Below are 21,213 nucleotides of genomic sequence, written 5' to 3' on the forward strand. Positions count from 1 at the left end.
ACGGCAACTGCGGAAGAACATTAACAATAACGACAATGCGGTATTTCCGTCATCCTAGAAAAATCAAAATACATAGAAAGAAAATACAGCTGGTGTATCACTCATACTAGCTCCCAAAGAGTCTACTTTTCCCGAACGATTTAGCACGTTTGACGCGTTAAATCATGTTTAACTTGCAAGCACTTTACACAGGAAAATTCCACCATCCAGTTTGAGAACAATCAAATCCTCCGCACGGAAAGTGATATGACGACAGGTTAGAAAGATTTCGCAAACTTCAAAAGCATCGTAAGGTAGTTGCCGATAAACTCACTGGAGTGCACACACGCGCAAATTCTGCAATCATTGTTTCTTTTGAAAGTCCAGTAGTGTTCCGCTTGCGACGTTCATAATGCATTGTTTTCCAGGCCGAGAAACAAGCAGACAAAGAAGACACTTACGCTTTATCTCACGACCAGCACAGCAAGCTGCTGAGCAGAAAGCCAATTTTGTCCGACAGTCCTCATGCGGCTTGCATCTTTCTTAGTCCGCTGCAATGCCTGAACTTCACATGCTGTCAGACGGCAGGCGCAGTTGTCAAGCCAGCATCCATGCGTCTTTTGTCGCCCCAGGTGCCCCGCCGCCACTCATGAAGCCACCTGCTTCCTGATCTTTTCCTCCCTCTTCCCTGTCCGACTTTCTTTTAACGTCTCCGACAGCGGCCTTAATCGCGTACCCAAATACGTCATCTCCTACTCTTCGCCCCGGGCTCAGCACTTCAAAACCTACCCCTCGCAAAGCACTACTGTAACACCGCTTTTCGCCTTGGAAAGCACCCCCGTGCTATCCAATGCTGTAAACCAGAGCAATACTTCGAGAGTGTTGTGCCTCTCCAGCAGTACGTTTTTTCCCTGAAATTGCCATTGCCCAGCATTCGGTGGTCAATCCTTCCCGGCGCAACGAACGATAGGTGCTAACCCCCCCCCCCCTCTCCCCAGAGAAAAAAAGGTCGATCGTGAAGAAAAACGGCATGTTGGGACAACAGGTTTTTCCGTTGCCACTGCGCATTAGACTGTTGTGCTCCGTTCTTTGTAGATGATTTAGTTGCTTTGATTTACTGTACCTAATGCCTGCGGTTCAGATCATGTGCGTTAAGCAGCAAGAAGAAAGAACTCGAGCGACGGCTATTAAACGATCACAGTGCACGATTGTGAAGTCAGAGTCCTACAGTGTTTTCGTTGCAGGGAACATTCTCTTCGGAGCCGATTGGGTCTCTGCTATGCTCTCCCTGGTATTCGTATCCATCTTCCCCTCTCTTCTCACTCCCTTCTCGTTGCTCAAGGTTTACACACTGGCTAACCACATTGGTTCACCTTGGCATTCCCTCTTTTCTTTTCTAGACAAAGCAACAAGCATCTTAATTCTCCAATTAAAGACGGCCACACTCCTGTGCTATTTTCCTTATGCTCAGTGTTCATATTCCTAGTTTTCTATGGAAGAATAGCTGTTGTTCTCATGTAAAGGTTTGACCTTTTGGTAGGTGATGATTTGTAGGGTGTAGGTTATTCTAATAAGAGAAAGAGTTACGAGCCTTGATGATACCGGCCACCTCGGCGTGGTGCCAGGCTCCAGTGCTCACTATGCGTTGAAGCCAAGAGCCTGCAGCTTGTCTTCGTGTCCGGTTGCGGGCTTATTGGCTCGGCGGACAGGTCTGGGTCGTGCACATGCTGGAGAGACTTGCAGCAGTTCATACCTCCAATACGACTCACAAAACGCGTGTCAACAGGTTGCTAAAAACGTAAGATAAACCGCTGATATTGTTTTGCTATTACGCTGTGATGATCTTGAGCGCAGCCCCTGACTCGCCACAGCGTTTGTGTACTTGAATGGAAGGGACCATTTCGTGGAGAGTACTAGCAATATCCTCCGTGTTTTGATAAAAACGACACATATGACAAAAGTATGGGAATAAAGCATTGAAACCTGAGTGAAATAACCTCCTTTGTTAAACAAAACAAATAGTGTAAAATGTTGATACAACAAAGCACAACAAGAGACAACAATGCACAAGAGACAAGTTACTCGCTATCCAGACAAAGACGAAAGACAAGAGAATAACCTGCACCATTCAAATAATCACCTACCGGAGAAAGCAAAACCTATACATTAGAATATCATACAACTATCTTTCCCGGTTTTACACCACCATGTAACTATCAATACGTACAACCATTCCAACACAAACAAACTATTCAACAAACTCCACGAAGTGGTAGCCCGTCGTACGCTTCCGCGCTTGGTGACTGGGGAGTTCAGGGTTGGGCGGGTGGGAAGAACAGAAAAATGAAAGAGCTGCTGAATCCTAGCGAGAGTAGTTTCGCGGAATTCCCTCCTTTCAACCCTTTCAACGCTGCCGTGGGGAGCTGGTGCTCCCAGAAGACTTTTCCAAAGAGAAAGATTCTTTCTGATTTTGATGAGTGCCGATGATGGCAGACAACGGATACAAGCTACACAGGTTAACCGAAAAGAACAGAGAACGTCTCCTGCCAGGTTGTGACGAGAGCCTCCGGGGGACGGTGGGAGGGACAAACGGAAGTAAAAACTACGACTGCTGAGGAGTTGCAAAAACAGATGAAGAAGAAAAGTGCAAAGGCTGAAGCGTTTACTAGAGAGAGGGAAAGAGAGAAGCGTAGAAGAAAATGTTTGGAGAACGAAAAGGTGGTGGTACCATTGTCAGCGTCTCGATCGCTGAAGGCTTTGCAACGAAGTGAAAGAGTCTGTGTCTGTCCGTACAACGTCCTTTAAAGCTCTACAATTGTTGTCACACTGAAGATGAGAACCACTGAAGACAATTCTTGAAAAGAAAATCCCGGGTGTACGATTGAAAGACAACTGGGAACTGGATGTGCTGTCGGGTTCACCACGCAAGTTGGTAGTGCTGGTCGATGTCAAAGGGATTCTGGGTATTTCCCTTCCCGTTGCTGTCGGTTGTGTCGGTGGCTCTCGTGGGGTTGAGGTAGCGTTGAGAAACACTGAAAGAAGTATTGAGGGATGGCGGAGCTGCCTTAGGTGGCTGGAATGACTGAGGGCAGCTGATGGGTGTAGGCCTTCGCTGCCTTTTTCCGGAAACTAGAGATCCTGATTTGTTTGAAGCCTTGCAGGGAACGTATTAATTATTTCGGTCAATTGTTTTTTCTCTATTTCCTCTGGGGAATAGCTCTCCGGATGATGCCGACCATCTCAACGTGGTATGAGGGTTCAGTACGCATTAAATGAGTGAACCAAGCGCTTGCGACCTACAGAGTTCAGCCGCAGGTTTATCGGCTCGGCGGACGGGTACACGTCGCTCTGAGGTTGAGAGAAATGGAAGTAAGATATTTCAAATAAACTACCCTTTCATTCCCGTGGCCGGAGGCGGCGGTCATCGAATGGCACAACCTTGTATGTGTGTTGAGTTCTCTGCTGATTGCGGTGAACACGTATGGTCATGATGGTATGTGGATGGCCGGTGGCTGGCTGGGCGGATCCGTGCGTGCTCTCTCTCGCTGTTTGTCACTAGTCCCATTCCTTCTTTCCCTCCCCTCTCTCTCTCTCTGCTGCTCGCTGTTGTCGTACAACTTCACACGTACGAAGCAGCTACGCTTCGGTTTGCTGAGACCTGCGTTTGTATTTTCAGAGCCCACCCGCCCGCCCTGTATGTTTGCTGCTTTCGCGGTGGTGGATTTGCCGCCCAGCTACCTTGTTGCCCCCGACTGCGCGTACGATGTGCGCGAGCGTGGCGAACTTTACTGTGAGCGCGCCGGAGCACGGAGGTGATAGCGGTAGCAGGAGAGGGAGAGAGCAGTTTGTGTAGTGTGGTGGATGAGGTTGGTTCTCTTGTTTGTTTCCTTTCTATCGGCATCGGTGGCACACGAGCTTCGTTTTCGGTCTTTCGGTTTCACTTTCCTCCTCTCTCTTTTTATTGTTTTCGCTCCTGTACCTCATTTCATTTCGCGTCTCTCTATAAGTCTCAGTAGATAGAGCTTTATTACAGTTCTTCCGTTCACGTCTCTGGATGCTTTGTCCCTGGGCGGGCCCTGGACCCTGCTGGTTCTCTTGGCAGGGTATCGCGCCGTGGGCGTTGTCTCACTTTATTCTGTCTTCCTTAACCCCCTGCTCGGGGACGGGGTGGTGACCGGCACGATCGGTGCACCACAGGCCGTTAACGTCTGAGTGCTGTCCGTTGTGCGTCGTGTACCTGGTAGTACTTTCCATTGTTTTTGCTGTACTGTGTTTTCTGTCGTTCTTTCTCTTCTAGCTTCCGCGTCGGCGCCTGCGACATGGCCCGAGTGTTGTGTTTCCTGTTTTCCTGTCTTGGGCGTGTGTGCATGTGTGAGCGCAGCTGTTGGGCTTTCCGCTGCGTCGCACCACGCCATCCACCCCGTAATGTGTTCCCTGTTTTTCTTGTTTTCGCTGTGTGCCCCGTGCCGTGTGTGTCTGTTTTCTCCTTTGTTTCTCTCTCTCCCTGCACGTCTGTTTGGCGTGCGTCCACCCAGTGTTTCCTCCCGGTGCCTCCGGCTCGGGTGGCCCCCTGCTGCCGTGTGTGTGTGTGGCGCGGCGGGGGGTCCTCCGGGCCGGGGGCCAGCCGTAAGAAAAGGGCACCAAGCTAGTCATCCTGACGTGATGTGCCTCCCGCGACTGGTCGCGGTGGGGTGGCCTGCTGCAACGCATGTTGTACAGGCGGCGAGTGTAGTTGCGTGCCTTCATTGCCGCTTAGCCGACATGCCCTCGGCTCCGTACGTGTCCCCTGGTTCACCACTTCTCACCTGACCACCTCCACCTCACTCACTCACTTCCACAGCGACACCTCTCACACAGGACGGTTGCCTACGTCAACGCGGGTCTCAGCGCGTCAAATCCTCCATGTTGGACCTCATAAGTCATTTTATTTCTGCGCTGGGGTGACATCGAGCACAGTCCTGGACTCGCGTTGCGGTGTGCTCAGTGGAACTGCAACGCGTCACCTCGGCCCAAAAGACTCGCGTCAGCCTTTTACCAAGTGGAGAGTTCGGTGCCGTTGTGCATCTTCCAGGGGAGACACTCACAGTTAAAAACCTAAGGTGATGTGGGCCATAGGCACCGCACGGACCCATCTGACGAAGTAATTTTGCATCGGGTAAGCGCGGCCCAGGGTCATCGAGGACAGTTTGAAGAGGTGGGCCGGCGCTTGGCCACAACAAACGCGGAGGGGCCGGGGTGCCGCGCGTAGGAAGCTGTTTTAGATTTTGTGAAGTTGCGAATGGAATGACTTCACCTGAGAATTGTCCTCCCTCTTTTCCTTTCTTTCCGTAATTCTTGTCGCCGTGGTTTCTGGCGTGCTTCACTTTCACTTTTTCCCACCCGCCCAACCGTGAAGCGTAAGTCGGACTACCCGCTTCGAGAATTGTCTTCAGTGGTTCTCATCTTCAGTGTGACAACAATTGTAGAGCTTTAAAGGACGTTGTACGGACAGACACGGACTCTTTCACTTCGTTGCAAAGCCTTCAGCGATCGAGACGCTGACAATGGTACCACCACCTTTTCGTTCTCCAAACATTTTCTTCTACGCTTCTCTCTTTCCCTCTCTCTAGTAAACGCTTCAGCCTTTGCACTTTTCTTCTTCATCTGTTTTTGCAACTCCTCAGCAGTCGTAGTTTTTACTTCCGTTTGTCCCTCCCACCGTCCCCCGGAGGCTCTCGTCACAACCTGGCAGGAGACGTTCTCTGTTCTTTTCGGTTAACCTGTGTAGCTTGTATCCGTTGTCTGCCATCATCGGCACTCATCAAAATCAGAAATAACCCTTCTTGGAATATTTGTAAGGCGTCGGGTGTTCTTGGCGTGTTTTGGCGGGGCTGCATTCCGGGTTTCTCTCAAGGAGCGATCTCCTCCACGTGGAACCATTGTGTCTTTCAACGCACAGCTACCTCCTTCTTGTCACCGTCCCTGAAAACAAAAAAAAGAAAGGAGGGAGAGTGGAAACAAGGAGGTGAAGGCATGGCGGAGTGTCTGCCGCACGTGACCAAAGCGCATGGTGCTCTTCGCAGCGTCCGTTCGGATTTGTGTAAAGTGTGACGCTCCGTAGCGCCCCGTCTGTCGACGCGAGTGCTTTCGAGACGGATGAGCATTTCCACGCCCGCGCTACGACCGTTGGTGCTAGCAAAGGGATAATCGCGGTTGATGGGTGCAGGTCGATGGGATCTTCTGGCATGGAGCGAAGTTCTCCGATCCGTTGAATGCACCCGATCCGAACCTCTGCCGTCAGCGCAATCCAGGTAAGAGGGCTCCCGCGCGAGCGCTACGGAAACATACAGCCATCCACTTTCCCCTCTTCCTCCGTCATCACTAGGTGGCGCGTATCCTGACCTGGGAGCAGAAGGGGGACGAGCTCGCACACACTGCCGTAAGTCTCGTTGCGCCGCTTCCCACGGTGCAGAGCCGTGCAAGGTCTCCAGCAGCTGTAGCTACCTCTCACCATTGCATTCGGCATAGGCGCACAGCAGAAACGGGAAGGAGACGACTGCGGTTTGTTTATTGCTCACGTGCTCCTTCTCACGCCATCACCTGTCAGGTGTCCTTCCTCGCCGGGCATGCCCGCCTCACAAGCGCGCTATTTACCTCACATGGCCCGTCAGCAAGGCTGGTGAGCGGCTGCTGGAGGGACTGCAATTCTCTCGGGATCGACGAGATGGACTGCTCCACCGTCGTCGTGTCGAGGGCTGCCGTTTGCTGCCCGTCAGGGCCGAGGATGGAGGCATAACCGCCTCCGAGCAGGATGCCGTTCTTCGTCGTTGCGAAATACTTGGTCCAGGCTGGATCGCCACCCGCCTCAGCGCCACCACCGGCCCACTCCTCCGCGCATACGTGGAAAGGCGATGAGTCCTGTGCGGCGAGCTCCACGGATGGGAGGCTGGGGCTTGCACGTTTACGATCCACTGGCCATGTGCGTCCGCCGCGTCCGCGCACAGCTTCCGCACAGCGTACCAACTGTGATGTAGCGGCTGCTGGTAGCTGGGAATCTTCAGCACGATGGCGGCAAGGTGCAGGGCTTCGAATGCGGCATTCTCCGTTCTCGGGACCAAGATGCATGCCGCCACCATCACCTCTAGTGGGGCCGGTGCACCGTGTTGCGCATGCGTCGCAAACCCCTTCCATAACCGCTTCGTCAGCGAGTTGGGCTGCAATCTGGCGATGCCACGCGTCGACCGCCTCCGTCTGCCGACGCAAGAGTTCCAGTTTGCCTTGCTCCGCCGTCTGGACGGAGAAATAAAAAGCCTTCGCTGGGGAGCTGGCTGTCCCGGCCACGCTCTCTCTGCTGCTTCAGGCGCCGTGCTTTTCGCCATCGCGTGCTGCGCCATCCTTGGCGCGCGCTCAAGCGCTGCACCGTATTGCTCCGCAGTCACCTAACCCTTGCTTTGTAGCGTGTTGGGAGCCACGACATGCGTTAGAAAGTCTGACATTGTGTTGTCGGCAGAAGAGTGGTTGGAAAAGACGCTTTAGAAAGCGAAGAAGCGATGGAGGCTGCGGCACTAGTCCGTCGCGGTAAACGAGAGTTCAAGGAGGATAGATGGGAGGGAGAGGAATTTCTTTTGGCAGTCAAAGCCCTATGATCGCTTTCCACCTTTCAACAGCTTTGCCGACTTGAGCGCTACCTCGCACTGTATTTCGAGTTGCTGTGTCCTTATTCGTTTGCCATTCTTTGCACACGACACTTTCACGACACACTGCAACCTTGGACGGTTGGGATATTGGAATTCATTTAATATCCGTAACACCGTAAGAAGTGAGTCGCTCGTGCTCTGATAAAAACACAAAATGAAAGAAAGCGGAAGCTTATGTAGGGAGGGAAAGAGAAACGACCGCTTCCGCGTGAACTGACAAGCTCTACGAACCGCGAAGAGCGCAAGGAAGCAGTTTGTGTCGTTGCTGCCTCGTGATGTATCCTGTGTTTCTACCCCTCCTCTCGGTGCTCCTCTGCTTTAACAAGAAAGAGAAAAAAGAAAGTAAAACGGTGTGCGCATGGACTCCCAAGTCAAGGAATGCTGCTCGTCGCATCACCAGGATCAACGAAAGCTAAAAGGTGAACACGAAGGGAAGAAAAGAACTACGTGTCTTAAAAAGAGCTTTGCTTTCATTGCTCTCCCTGTGAAGCCCATCGTTAAGATAACAACGTGTGTTTCTGTGCTACTTCAACGTTTCCAATTTCAGGTGCTGAAACGTTGAGTTCTTATAAATGGGCAGGGGAAAAAAGATCTTAGAGCGATTTCGACTACTAAATAATAATTCATAACTATCTAATTGCGGCGCGAAGCGTAAAAATAAAACTCACGCAAACCATAACGGACGAAAAACCGATTTAGTATTGTTGCCAGGTTGAACCACGGCAGCGATTCAACAGCTGCGGCGGCCATCGCTGAACTCCCCTTGCTCTTCCCCCGTGAGCTATCTTTACGTCCTCTCCTCACCAATTCAACAAAGTGATACAGAAGACAGAAAAGAAAAAAATGACGTTCTCGTGTGACCAACACAAAAACGCGGAGAGAAGAACGCGAGAGAAACCAAACATCAAGGAAGAAAGGGCCATATCAATTGAGCCGAAGAGAAAAGCAATAATAACTTTCACTTTCGGAGAAGGTTATGCGTTAAACAAAGAAACAAAAAAAAGCGTTTTCGTAGTTAGTGTGCGAAACAAAACGAAAAGATACGCGACACACGTCAGCTAAATTCGACCTGATTTTTTGCGGTTGTTTAGATCGTCCGTGCAGAGAAAGCGCGATAAAGCACTGGATGACGCTCCTTTGTGGCAAAAAGAGGAACCGTCTCTTCGACAAAAACGTCAACGGTGATCGCCCTTTTCTTGTTGCAACCATGCTGAAAAGGAAAAATAAAACAGAAGAGAGACAAAAAAACCCCGAGAAAAAGTCTTTTTGATTTGGTCGTGCAGTGATATTTAAGCACTCTCTTCCTCGCGCGCTTCGATCCTATTGCTCCGGCCGTCGTCCAACGCCACAAAACCGTGCTTCGTTGTGGCGTTTTGGTGACGGCGTTTCGCGCAGACGCACACAACTGTCGTCACTGCGACTGCGATGACAGCGCCGACACAGAAGGTGCCGAGGGAAACCCCCACGACAGCACCCGCGCTGAGCCCGCTGTTGTGACTCATTTTTGTCTGGTCAGCCGTGCCCTTCGCGCTGGCAGCGCCCTTCGCCTTGGCGGTGCCCGGCCTGGTGGTGGCGCGGGTCGACGTGCCGCCCAGGCAGGAGTCGGTGGAGCAAACGCACTGGTAGGAGGCACCGTCGAGGGTGTAGCCGTTGGTGCAGGCGAAGGACGGGCAGGCGGCGCGGTAAGACTGGCACGTGCTGGACAGCGGACCGTAGGCGCTGTTCCCCGACGGGCAGTTTGCAATGGCTACAGAATCGGGATCGAGGAAACAGTAGCCGCGCGCGTCGCCAGGCTCCGACCAGCGGATGTAACGCTTGAAGTCCTCAAACGGGCAGGTGTGTCCATCTGCAATGTAGGTGGCGCCCCACGAGTTCATGCAGCGCAAGTTCCACGAATTGTCCCAGTCGAAGACAAAGTTGGTGTCAGGGGACTGGCCCGGCGCGCCGCGCAGCACGCGCACCTGCTCGGCGCCCGTCGACTTGGACTTGAGCAGCTCCACCACCATAATTTGCGCAAATGGAGGCAGCATGGCCGTGTCCGACTCGTCGCCGAGGGTGCCCCAGACCGGCGCCAGCGTTGTATCATGTCCGCTGTAGTGCATCAGCTTGTACGTGTTCGTGCCAGCGATCTGGTTGTCCATGTTCTGCACTAGCTGCTTCAGGAAAGGCTGACCGCGGCCACCCTGTTTGAACATGAGAGGGTCGGTATGGTCGTAGTGATACTCGTAAGCGAAGAGCACGCGCGTGATGCTCTGAATCTTTTGATAGTTGGCCTTCAACAGCGGGAACTTATCCAGTTCACCGACCGCCATCTTCGCCGCGGCAATGTCGAAGAGAGTGCGCACACAGTCCGAGCGTGTCTCGTATACGTTGCAGAAACCTTCAAGAAAAACCTCCTTGCCAATCTTCGTAATCTCCGTCCAGTCAGGGTAGAGCTTGTCGGTCAGAGGGTTGCACACTTTATGCAGCAACGGCTTGTTGTTCGAGTAGAAGAACTTCAGCCACGGCTGTACATTGCTGTTCAGCAGAATGTCTGTAGCCTCCGCCACCGTGTGGATGGCCGCGTAGAGGCTGGTGGTGTTCGGGAAAAAGCCGCGCAGGAAGGCCTCGGCGCTCTGCAGGGTGCGAAGGACGTCCGAGGAGCGGCTATAGGACACATCAAGGTTGTAGCTCGGCGACGGAAACAGCGGCGTGTTCACCACCGTCGTGTCCTCATTGTAGCGTTTACGCAGGTAGGCACCGGTGTTCAGCAGCATCTTGACACCGGCCCAGGTCAGGTACCCGCACGGAGCCTCGGTGCAGATATCGGAGGTGTTGAACCGCGGCGTGCCGGCACGAGCGCCGTGGCGGTGCAGCACTTGGACCAGCACCACCTCCAAGTCCACTCCTTCTGCACTGGAAGACAACCCAGAAGAGGCGGCGACCGAATCCGTCTTCGCGTACGCAGCGGAGAGGGCCACCAGTGCCACGACCAGTGTTGCCACCAACGTGAGGCGAAGCACGCAAGTCATTGTCGAAGGAGAAGAGGGTAACAAAAAAGGAATGTTGAAACAATGCCTTCGTTGCAAAGCAGTTGTGCTTTGATTCTCTGTACTTAATTCAACAAAACAAACAGCGCTCGTCGTGCCGCTACAGTATGCTGGTGCTCGTAACTCGGCAAGAGTGCTTTGAAATACTCGCGTCCTCTTGCAGATCTTTTGTGCGTTGGTGTTGTTGATATTTCCTCTTCGAGTGTCTCAAAGAGTGCGCGTAGATTTGGAAGCGTGTGAGTCGTTAAAGGTCAGTTATCTCTACCCAGGTGTACCACAACAGCGAGAGCGGTCGTGCAGCTAGTACGTTTTGCTGAGACGGGATGTGAAAATAGTTCCATCGTTTGTAAAAACAACAACAACAGGAAGAGATCGGGAGGAAGGTGAGGGAGGTGTCGAGCGGATTTGTTCCAAGGGAAGTATAAATAGCGCACCGATTGGTACTAGCTTGTCGTAGGAGTGAAGCCAGTGGAATAACCTACACCCTACAAATCATCACCTACCAACAGGTCAAACCTTTACATGAGAATTACATAAATTTATCTTTCTTGGTTTTACAACACACTGTAAATATCAGTAGTTAAAAACATGCAAAGAAAACAAACTATTCAACAGACTCTACGAAGTGGGTAGCCCGCCTTACGCTTCCCCGCTTGGTGAATGGGGAGTTCAGGGTTGGGCGGGTGGGAAAAAGGAGAAAACGGAAGAACTGCTGAATTCTAGCTGTTGAAAAGGAGAAAACAGGAAAAGGGGAAAAGAGATGTAGGACGAATAATTCTTCAGGCTAGGTCATTCTATTCGCAAGCTCCAACTGCTACCTCCTTCTTGTCACCGTCCCTGAAAACAAAAAAAAGAAAGGAGGGAGAGTGGAAACAAGGAGGTGAAGGCATGGCGGAGTGTCTGCCGCACGTGACCAAAGCGCATGGTGCTCTTCGCAGCGTCCGTTCGGATTTGTGTAAAGTGTGACGCTCCGTAGCGCCCCGTCTGTCGACGCGAGTGCTTTCGAGACGGATGAGCATTTCCACGCCCGCGCTACGACCGTTGGTGCTAGCAAAGGGATAATCGCGGTTGATGGGTGCAGGTCGATGGGATCTTCTGGCATGGAGCGAAGTTCTCCGATCCGTTGAATGCACCCGATCCGAACCTCTGCCGTCAGCGCAATCCAGGTAAGAGGGCTCCCGCGCGAGCGCTACGGAAACATACAGCCATCCACTTTCCCCTCTTCCTCCGTCATCACTAGGTGGCGCGTATCCTGACCTGGGAGCAGAAGGGGGACGAGCTCGCACACACTGCCGTAAGTCTCGTTGCGCCGCTTCCCACGGTGCAGAGCCGTGCAAGGTCTCCAGCAGCTGTAGCTACCTCTCACCATTGCATTCGGCATAGGCGCACAGCAGAAACGGGAAGGAGACGACTGCGGTTTGTTTATTGCTCACGTGCTCCTTCTCACGCCATCACCTGTCAGGTGTCCTTCCTCGCCGGGCATGCCCGCCTCACAAGCGCGCTATTTACCTCACATGGCCCGTCAGCAAGGCTGGTGAGCGGCTGCTGGAGGGACTGCAATTCTCTCGGGATCGACGAGATGGACTGCTCCACCGTCGTCGTGTCGAGGGCTGCCGTTTGCTGCCCGTCAGGGCCGAGGATGGAGGCATAACCGCCTCCGAGCAGGATGCCGTTCTTCGTCGTTGCGAAATACTTGGTCCAGGCTGGATCGCCACCCGCCTCAGCGCCACCACCGGCCCACTCCTCCGCGCATACGTGGAAAGGCGATGAGTCCTGTGCGGCGAGCTCCACGGATGGGAGGCTGGGGCTTGCACGTTTACGATCCACTGGCCATGTGCGTCCGCCGCGTCCGCGCACAGCTTCCGCACAGCGTACCAACTGTGATGTAGCGGCTGCTGGTAGCTGGGAATCTTCAGCACGATGGCGGCAAGGTGCAGGGCTTCGAATGCGGCATTCTCCGTTCTCGGGACCAAGATGCATGCCGCCACCATCACCTCTAGTGGGGCCGGTGCACCGTGTTGCGCATGCGTCGCAAACCCCTTCCATAACCGCTTCGTCAGCGAGTTGGGCTGCAATCTGGCGATGCCACGCGTCGACCGCCTCCGTCTGCCGACGCAAGAGTTCCAGTTTGCCTTGCTCCGCCGTCTGGACGGAGAAATAAAAAGCCTTCGCTGGGGAGCTGGCTGTCCCGGCCACGCTCTCTCTGCTGCTTCAGGCGCCGTGCTTTTCGCCATCGCGTGCTGCGCCATCCTTGGCGCGCGCTCAAGCGCTGCACCGTATTGCTCCGCAGTCACCTAACCCTTGCTTTGTAGCGTGTTGGGAGCCACGACATGCGTTAGAAAGTCTGACATTGTGTTGTCGGCAGAAGAGTGGTTGGAAAAGACGCTTTAGAAAGCGAAGAAGCGATGGAGGCTGCGGCACTAGTCCGTCGCGGTAAACGAGAGTTCAAGGAGGATAGATGGGAGGGAGAGGAATTTCTTTTGGCAGTCAAAGAACACTCTGTTTCCTTTCAGACAGACTACCGGAAATGCGAAAACGGAGGACTGTAACTGGCGAACGCAAAGTCTAGTTGTTTCACGCTGACAAGTATAGCGTTGTCGTCGCTGAGCTGCCTGGTGTGAGAGGTTCATGCTCAGAGAAAACTCCAAAGATGGCAATCCCTGACAGCCTACTTTTGAGTGCTGCCCTTTCGCTTTTCTAAGATGGAAAAAGACAGCTGGGGGAAAGCTTTCTACTGTTCATATCTGTGGGATTATGAAACCAAAAATGTCGATAGTAGTAGAATGAGCACCAAGGAACGCGATTTCAAATAAGGGAGAGTGAAAATCGCTCCCCGAAAGAAAGATAATAAAGTCCCGGCTAGCATCGTGTGGGTGAGAAAACATACTGGCGCATTTTCGTGCCCGTCGGCTTGCTATTCCGTTGCTCAGTCCCAGAAGTCGGCGTATCCCGAGTTGTTGTGAAGCTCGTCTCCGTTGTCTTCTTCTTTAGAATCGTTGAGAAGCAACAGCAGTCGGAGTCTTGGAGGGCATTCAGCGTCGCTATAATTAGTCCTGCTTACTCGTATCACTTCCAGGTGTGCAGCCGCAGAGAGCGGCGTGAGGTTGTAAAGGTCTTTGCAGCTGTCAAGGAAGACAGTCTTGAGCTGCGAACACGCTCCCAGACCTTCGATACTTTGCACTCCACTGTTGGCTGCGTTGACAGTCGTAAGCGATGGTGCGCCAGCCAGGGAAGCAAGGGTGGCCAGTTGCTTGCATCCCTCGAGATCAACCGATGTGAGTTTCGGGCACGTATTGAGCCCAGAAAGATCGTGAACACATGAGCTGGCTGCTTTGATAGACTCCAACAGAGGGGCACCTGCAAGCTGAGCAAGACTGAACAAGTTTCTGCATGTGTCGAACTCGACACACTGGAGTTCAGGGCATTCACTCAAGCCGGTGATGTTTTGCACACCGCTGTGGCTGGCGAGAATGATGCGGAGTTTCGGCGTACGAGACAAAGGTGATACATCGGTTAAAACGGGGCAATATCTGACGTCGATGATTTCCAGCTTCGAGCAGTACCGAAGCCCGTCGAGGTTTCTCACCTTTGTGTGGCTTGCTCCGATTCGCTGCAGCTGCGGCGCCCCAGTTGATGGCGAAAGTATCGTCAGCCATTCACAATGATCGAGCTCAACAGTGGTCAGCGCGACGCACTGCGCCAAATTGGAGATGTCACGAACATTGCTGAAGCCAGCTTTGACGAGTCGGAGCGCTGGGGCGCCCGCGAGGCCTGAGAGAGACTTCAGCTGGCTGCAATGCTTCAGCTTCACAGTTTCAAGGCGAGGACAGCTGAAGAGTGGCAATACGTCGCGCACGCCGGTGTGGCTCGCTTTTAGGCTTCTCAACATCGGAGAGTTTGCAAGCGGAGAAAGGGTCCATAGATGTGAGCAGTGCTCAAGCTTGAGATCTTCCAACAACGGACAATCGCTTAAGCCGGTGATAGGACGGACACCACTGTGGTTCGCGTTTATTGCACTCAGCAAAGGTGCGCCAGCGAGGGCGGATAGATCCAGCAACTTATCGCAGTACTCGAACTTTACACTGACAAGCTGCGGACAGGTGCTGAGGCCGGTGATATCTTCAATGCCGCTGCGGTTTGCGTTGAGGCTTCGTAACGAAGACATCCGGGCCAGCGATGCGAGGCTTCTTAGTTGATCACACCACCCGACATCCAGCTGCTCAAGGGACGTGCACGATTCGATACCACTGATATCCCTCACTCCACTTCCGCGAACGTCAACGATTTTCAACATCGGCGTTCCTGTCAATGGAGCAAGGGAAACCAAGTCTTTGCAATGCTGAAAGTTGACAACGGCAAGGGACAGACACAGATTGAGACCGCTCATGTTGCGAGTGCCGCTTTGTTTCGCGTGAATCTCTTCCAACCGAGGGGCCCCAGAAAGCGGTGAGAGATTTGTGAGGCGTCAGCAGCACTCCACATTGATGTGCCTGAGAGACGGACAACTGCCGAGTCCACTGAGATCACTGACCGAGGAGTTGTTAGCTCGGAGAAACTGGAGTTGAGGAGTACCAGCTAATGGAGCCAGCGTAGTCAGATACACACAATGCGCTAGATCAATGAAAGAAAGCTCCAGACATTTCTGTAATCCGGTAATTTCACGAATGCCACTGCCTGCTGCGTAAATGGAGCGCAGAGATGAAGCATGCGCAAGACCTGACAGACTCATCAGGTGCTTACAATGGCAAACATCGATTGTTTCAAGAGCAGGCCAGGCTGCAGTGCCGCCGACCTCTTGCAAGCCACTGCCATGCGCGTCGATGAAGCGCAGGGAAGGTGCAGCGGTAAGAGGCGAAAGACTCTTCAACTCGAGACCGAGAGGAAAAAATACGCTGGTGAGCGACGCGCAGAGTTCGAAGCCTAAAAGGTTCTGCAACTTCGCGCCTCTGATCCTAACTGTCTCCAAAAGAGCGAAGGCTGAAAAATTATGCATATCGACCGTCCGTTCGTTGGTTGAGACGGAAAACGTCGTCAGCGCTGGAAGGCCAAAAAGAAGTTTAACGTCAACGGCAGAGCAAGATTCCGCAGTCAGTGTGCGGAGATGCATCATTTGAGACGGCTCTGAGCCGAGCACAATGCGAGGTGCGTTGGTCAAAGTTAGCTCTTCGATCGAGAGCGCAGCAACATCAGGAAGAGTAAAATCAGATTCCGGCACATCAATGTTTAGCATCTTCAGTCGCGCCAGAGGAAGCAATGATGCGATGGTGCGCCATCGTGATCCACACGTCACGACGCTCAAAGGAAGGTCGCACTTATTCAGCCACCAGGTGATTTTTTCAATGGGCTGCGTGTCTTCTGTCGGCTGCAATCCGTACTGAAGGCGATGTACGACGTCGCCGCTCACACAGCACAGAGACAAATTTTTGAAGGTCGCAGCCTGCGAAAGAATCTCGGAGATCAATCGAGTCTTGGGATGCGCTGCCGCGAAGGTCAGACAACCGAACTGAGACGGATTACTGTAGCTGGGTATCTGCGACAAAGCATCCAACCCTATGGAAGCGAGCACATCGTTCGGCGTCTGGTTTTTGGTTCCTTCTGCCGCAGCTTGATCATGCTGGAAGCACTGCAGAAAAACTTGGATGTAATTCATAAACCAATTCATCATGGGCACGAAATTAACGTTTCATCGAGAGTGTTACGTAACCACATGACGCTCAAGGAGAGATCGTATGAAGAAGAGGACAAAATTGCCTAGCTACATTGTTCACATAAGCAGAACTGGCGATAGTAAAAGGGCGCGTGTAATTGAAAGGTTGAGCGATAACGGTAAAGAATCACGGCTGAAATAACAAACAAAAACGTGGAGGAGAACAAGAACACAAAAATGAAAATACAAGTGTTTTTAAGCAGCTCTCAAAAGCCGATATGCCGCTGACAGCTGAACGGATTAGCTATGCAGCATAACTGAAGCTTTACCTGGTGTGCAACTGTGTATTGAACGGTTATGCTGCTTATTGTGTCTCGGACATGGTGTCACCCAACGTGCTAGCCACATACACACAGCTGCTGTGGGCCTTCAGCGAAAGGTTTTCTGGCAGTCTCCAACTTTTAAAAAGCATCGGCCCCTTGACCTAGGCACACTTTACTTTGCAACCACGGCGAACGTCCTTATTCTCCTCTCGCTTCTTTGCTGCCACGTCGTCAAACTCCACACCGTTTCTATTTTTTTCTTCTACAAAAGTATGAGTTGTCTCAGTCGACGTGCGACAGAAGACCGATACCCAGAAAAAGTTACTTATCTCCTGTTGGTCATCACTTTCATAAAAAACAAAGCTTTATGGACGTCTCAGCGAACACTTCTCCGTTGAGTCATCTGTAGGCAGGTTCAAGACTCGATATTTACTCTTCTTTCCTTTCAAAATCTGCTTTTTAATAATTTCTCTGTTACAAGTTTCATCTTACTGAAGGAAGCATCTCCGCTAAAGGACTCTACGACAGCTGTATCTGACCGCTGCCGTCACCGACACCTTTCGTTTTGTGCAAACAGATAGGCTCACATAAGGTGTTGTGGGCACAACAAAACAAAAATGCACAAACAATATAGAAAAAGGCAAGAATCACAGAAATGAATGCAATGCCGTGGTATTGCGATATATGAATGTGTACATAAATGTGTGCATGCATGTGATGCAACTACGAGTAGAAGTAAACTCGTTTTACTCTATCCGCGAAGTCAGACTTACTCGCGCTTGCGCTCCGCCTTGCGCTTGATGCTCTTGTGAAGAGCGAGGACCTTGTTGGACACGAGGTTGACAGGAAGGGAAGTCATGACCGCTTCCAGGAAGGCGTGGTTAACGTGGCCGGGTGTCTTCGGGACAGAGCCAAGCTTGTTGAGGGTCTGATGGGCCATTTTAGCGGCGTTCACCATGAGGAACGTCTCACGCGGCTTACGAGTGCTGACACCTTGAGTCATCTTACTTACCACCATGTTGGGCGACACGGCGAGGACATCAATGCCAAACTCCTTGAGCTCATAGTGGAGACTAGAGCCAAAAGCGACGTTGAAGGCTTTGGTGCCGGCATACGTGCAGAGAAAAGGAGCAGGGACAACGGCAGAGACGGAGCCCATCACCACAATGGCGCCGCTGCGCTTCGCCTTCATTTTAGGGACGATGTACTTGGTCATGCGCACGGTCGCCTCGCAGTTCACCTTGAGTATGCGGAGGTCCGTCTCGAGATCCACCTCATCGAAGTAGTTCGTGTAACTGTAGTTCACGCCGACGTTATTGATCAGCACGGCAATTTGAATTTTGTCCAGCTCAGCAAACAACTTGTCGTAATTCTGAGGAGTGGCAGAGGCAAAGTCAAACGGGATAGCCTTGCCCTCCACGCCAATTTGCTTCAGTTCTTCGATGACACTGTCAAGCTTCGACTGCGTGCGCGCGATGACGCAGACATTGAAGCCACGGCGACCAAGGTCAATGGCCATGGCGTGACCGATGCCCTCACTGGCACCCGTGACAACGGCCCAGTCACCAGCCTTCCCGTACCTCTTCTTCATGTTCAAGGAGGTCATGTAGTTGATCTTCACAAAGCTTAGGACCTTGAACAGGACGACGCCGAGTGCCGCGGCACCAATGGTAGAGAGAAAGCCGATCATTCTTCTGGCAGGAAAGATACGCTTTGGAACCTTTAGCAGTGATTAGCGATACTTAAATAAAAGAACAGAGAGACTCTTAATGGATGACAATAGCGACAGGTGTAGCGTTTGAATGCAGATGTGGAGCGAGGAAGAGAAAAAGGAAGAGAGAAACGAAGAGAAAGAGGAAACAACTGTACGTACAAATCATTCACGATTCAGATTTTCTGAGAAGTATAGAGCGAGTGCAACCATTATGCGCTGAAGCAAGGTCGATCAAAGAGAGAACCAATTACGCCGCATCGCTACATCAAACGAAAGCTTTGCCCTCCCTCATCTTTTTTACCTCTGGCAGAATTCATGGGCTTTAACGTGTTGCGGTGCTTTGTTGTCGTTGTGCCTACCAAGTCTGATAAACGCTGACGCTAACTACAAAGAAATGTTCATCTATGTAAGCGCGCGGTACTAGGAAAAATAGGGCTTGCAATACAAGACGATGACCTGCGAGGTTCAGTTATGTTACAGTCTTCTGCGACAACGCACAAGCTGCATCACTTTCACTTCGTTTGCGTAGTATTATCGCAAGTGAGCTAAAGTGGTGCCTATCATCCAATTGAAGAGCACACAGACCAGAGGAATAGGTGAGGTTTTGCGCGACTCACCTCCAACAGAACTTGGCAGAAGGGATGCAGAGGAGACTATGAAAAGGTCGCAAAGTCTCCCTGGGCAAATGGCCGAAGGGATCCGAAGGTCAGCTGTTAAAACCTCAACGACGAGAACTGCCACTACACAGAAGTCGAAGAAACGCAATGGGCAGAGGGATAGCGGGAGGGGGGCGGGGTTGACGCTGACTAGAGGTAGAAACAACGCTGCTGGTAAAGGTGTGCTGGGGCGGCAGGGAGAAGAAATGTCATTTCAATAGTGCACGTTGGGTGTTGGCGGAAAAACGGCTTTGCCAACAGTGAAACCCCCTTTCGAACGTTGATAGGGAGACAGCACTTATGAGAAATGTGGAGCACCGCAATTCGCAAAAGCGTCTTGTGATCACTTTAATACACAGTTTGGCTTCCGTTGCTCTTCAACGATCTGTAAAAGCTCAAGGAAAAGTGACGTCTCTGATGTTGCAAAGCAACGCGAACAACCATGGGCTGACACAATGAGGTCGCAGAATCAAAAGCTCTACTCGTGAACTGTCTGAGTTTTCCGTTCGCTTTTCTTCGAATATGCTGGACATTCTAGCAACACGGAAAGCAAAGTGAGGTCTTCGAATTCGGTTTCGTGCGTTAAATCACTGTCTTACTTCCGAATGAACTGTATCCACACACCATCTTTTTTATGTGAAATTCCTTGCGTACATATTGGTCCCACCCCGGTTTCGTTGTGCTTTTGGGGCTCACGGACCAAATACTTACGTGTTTTCTATGACATCATGCTTAAATTGTTTTTCGTGTTACATCAAAGGCAAAGCGTTCCATGAAAACGGAATAATGTACATTTGTAGATGCTTCTTCGGGAGATAAATGCTTTTTTTGAGAATGCCGACCAGTCGTCAACGCGCAGAACGCAGATGGTTGGAGCGCTGTCGCCAGCCGCGCGGCACGAAATTCTCATCACTTCTGGTTTGCAATTTGGCGAAATTCGGGTTTTCATCGACCCAAAAGGCATCGCAATCACCGTCACCGCAGAATGCTCTGTTCCACTCATTGGCTGGTGGAATTATGAAGGAGATGTGACCATCACCAGCAGCGGCGCCTCAATAACTGCATGTGAATTGATTTCCGTTGTGAAGCGCAGTTGGTCACACAGCAGAATTTGTCGGGTCGAGCTGAAACATCAAGACGAAGTTGAGGTGAAAGTGCAAGAAAAGATTCTGCATTCTTTGAGCATTCTTCGTCACGATTTGGTGGACCTCCGTCTAGAAAACTTTTATTTGAGCGCCAACGACGCACTTCCGGCCTTCAATCAACTTCGTAGTATTTTCCTCACCGGATTTAGCGGTCCTGTCCAGTCGTGGAGTGAAGCGCTCAACAGTTCAGCGGAGCGAGTCGAGATATGTGACACCACCGCTTTTACCACTGAGTCTTTTTCGTACTTAGAGGACAACACGTTGTACCGCCTGATTCTGGATAACACAAACGTTGCGGTTTCAAATTTGGATCAGCTCAAATGCGCTCGAGCGCTGGAGACATTGAGCCTGATAGACTGCCGAAAAATCAACAGTTTTGATGCCGCTTCTTTCCCAGAGCTACGAGTTCTCTTGCTAGGCCGCACACCAATTTCCAGCGACACCATGACAGGGATTGAGACTTGCAGGCATCTTAAGCTCATCAATCTTGGGGGTTGCCGGGAAATAACCGACATCAACGTCTTGGGGAAGCTCAAGGAAATACGTGAGATTTTTGTGCACGAAACAAATGTCACAAATGACGGTATAGTAGGGTTAACTGGGTGCGAAAACCTCGAGAAATTGAACTTGGGTGGCTGCAGGCACATCTCAGATGTTAATCATCTGGGTTGCCTCACTGCCCTCAAGGAGTTGCATCTCTGGAGCACTAAGGTGTCGAACCAAGGCATACATGGCTTATGCCATTGCTCTTCGCTGACTGAACTTGTCCTGGACGATTGCACTCGTATCACAGATGTTACATCGTTGGGTTGGTTGCCATCGCTGCGATGGTTGTCGCTTCTCGGCACTGAAGTGAACAGCGATGGTATTAAAGAATTAATTCACTGTCGCAACATAGAGACGCTCGCCTTGGCCGGAACTCGAGTCGATAGGCCGCCGAAGCTTTGGCGACATGAAGCGATAATGGAATACCTCTCGAAGTTTCAATGAACTTTTCGCATCGAATCAAGTGGGCGAACAAACAGCGAATAAACAGCCAACCAA

At 51.7% G+C, this 21,213-nt stretch overlaps 7 protein-coding genes across 9 annotated transcripts; 1 reads left to right on the plus strand and 6 right to left on the minus strand.

Annotated features, from left to right (window-relative positions):
* Positions 1–6,608: 6,608 nt before the first annotated feature.
* Positions 6,609–7,524, minus strand: ABB37_03153 (hypothetical protein; the record flags this gene model as incomplete). The annotated part of the gene is made up of 1 exon (XM_015800399.1): positions 6,609–7,524. Exon 1 carries the CDS (start codon positions 7,350–7,352, stop codon positions 6,609–6,611), a length of 744 nt encoding a protein of 247 aa, XP_015660406.1. The 5' UTR covers positions 7,353–7,524.
* Positions 7,525–8,944: 1,420 nt separating this feature from the next.
* Positions 8,945–11,022, minus strand: ABB37_03154 (putative membrane-bound acid phosphatase 2; the record flags this gene model as incomplete). 3 transcript variants are annotated; one of them, XM_015800402.1, is made up of 1 exon in its annotated part: positions 8,945–11,022. In XM_015800402.1, the coding sequence occupies exon 1, from the start codon at positions 10,664–10,666 to the stop codon at positions 8,945–8,947; it is 1,722 nt and encodes a 573-aa protein (XP_015660409.1). In that variant the 5' UTR covers positions 10,667–11,022. The 3 variants fall into 3 exon arrangements, with proteins under 3 accessions (XP_015660409.1, XP_015660408.1, XP_015660407.1); XM_015800401.1 differs by having other exon boundaries at positions 8,945–10,998; XM_015800400.1 differs by having other exon boundaries at positions 8,945–10,985.
* A 1,167-nt stretch (positions 11,023–12,189) lies between these two features.
* On the minus strand, positions 12,190–12,933 carry ABB37_03155 (hypothetical protein; the record flags this gene model as incomplete). The annotated part of the gene is made up of 1 exon (XM_015800403.1): positions 12,190–12,933. The coding sequence occupies one exon, from the start codon at positions 12,931–12,933 to the stop codon at positions 12,190–12,192; it is 744 nt and encodes a 247-aa protein (XP_015660410.1).
* A 677-nt stretch (positions 12,934–13,610) lies between these two features.
* ABB37_03156 (hypothetical protein) lies at positions 13,611–15,071 on the minus strand (the record flags this gene model as incomplete). Its single annotated transcript, XM_015800404.1, has 1 exon — positions 13,611–15,071. One exon carries the CDS (start codon positions 15,069–15,071, stop codon positions 13,611–13,613), a length of 1,461 nt encoding a protein of 486 aa, XP_015660411.1.
* A 78-nt stretch (positions 15,072–15,149) lies between these two features.
* On the minus strand, positions 15,150–16,349 carry ABB37_03157 (hypothetical protein; the record flags this gene model as incomplete). The annotated part of the gene is made up of 1 exon (XM_015800405.1): positions 15,150–16,349. One exon carries the CDS (start codon positions 16,347–16,349, stop codon positions 15,150–15,152), a length of 1,200 nt encoding a protein of 399 aa, XP_015660412.1.
* A 1,074-nt stretch (positions 16,350–17,423) lies between these two features.
* On the minus strand, positions 17,424–18,420 carry ABB37_03158 (putative mitochondrial short-chain dehydrogenase; the record flags this gene model as incomplete). The annotated part of the gene is made up of 1 exon (XM_015800406.1): positions 17,424–18,420. The coding sequence occupies exon 1, from the start codon at positions 18,342–18,344 to the stop codon at positions 17,424–17,426; it is 921 nt and encodes a 306-aa protein (XP_015660413.1). The 5' UTR covers positions 18,345–18,420.
* A 1,362-nt stretch (positions 18,421–19,782) lies between these two features.
* Positions 19,783–21,159, plus strand: ABB37_03159 (hypothetical protein; the record flags this gene model as incomplete). The annotated part of the gene is made up of 1 exon (XM_015800407.1): positions 19,783–21,159. Exon 1 carries the CDS (start codon positions 19,825–19,827, stop codon positions 21,157–21,159), a length of 1,335 nt encoding a protein of 444 aa, XP_015660414.1. The 5' UTR covers positions 19,783–19,824.
* Between the last annotated feature and the right edge of the window lie 54 nt (positions 21,160–21,213).

This window comes from Leptomonas pyrrhocoris (genome assembly GCF_001293395.1).
Source record: "Leptomonas pyrrhocoris isolate H10 chromosome Unknown, whole genome shotgun sequence".
Classification (NCBI taxonomy): domain Eukaryota; phylum Euglenozoa; class Kinetoplastea; order Trypanosomatida; family Trypanosomatidae; genus Leptomonas; species Leptomonas pyrrhocoris.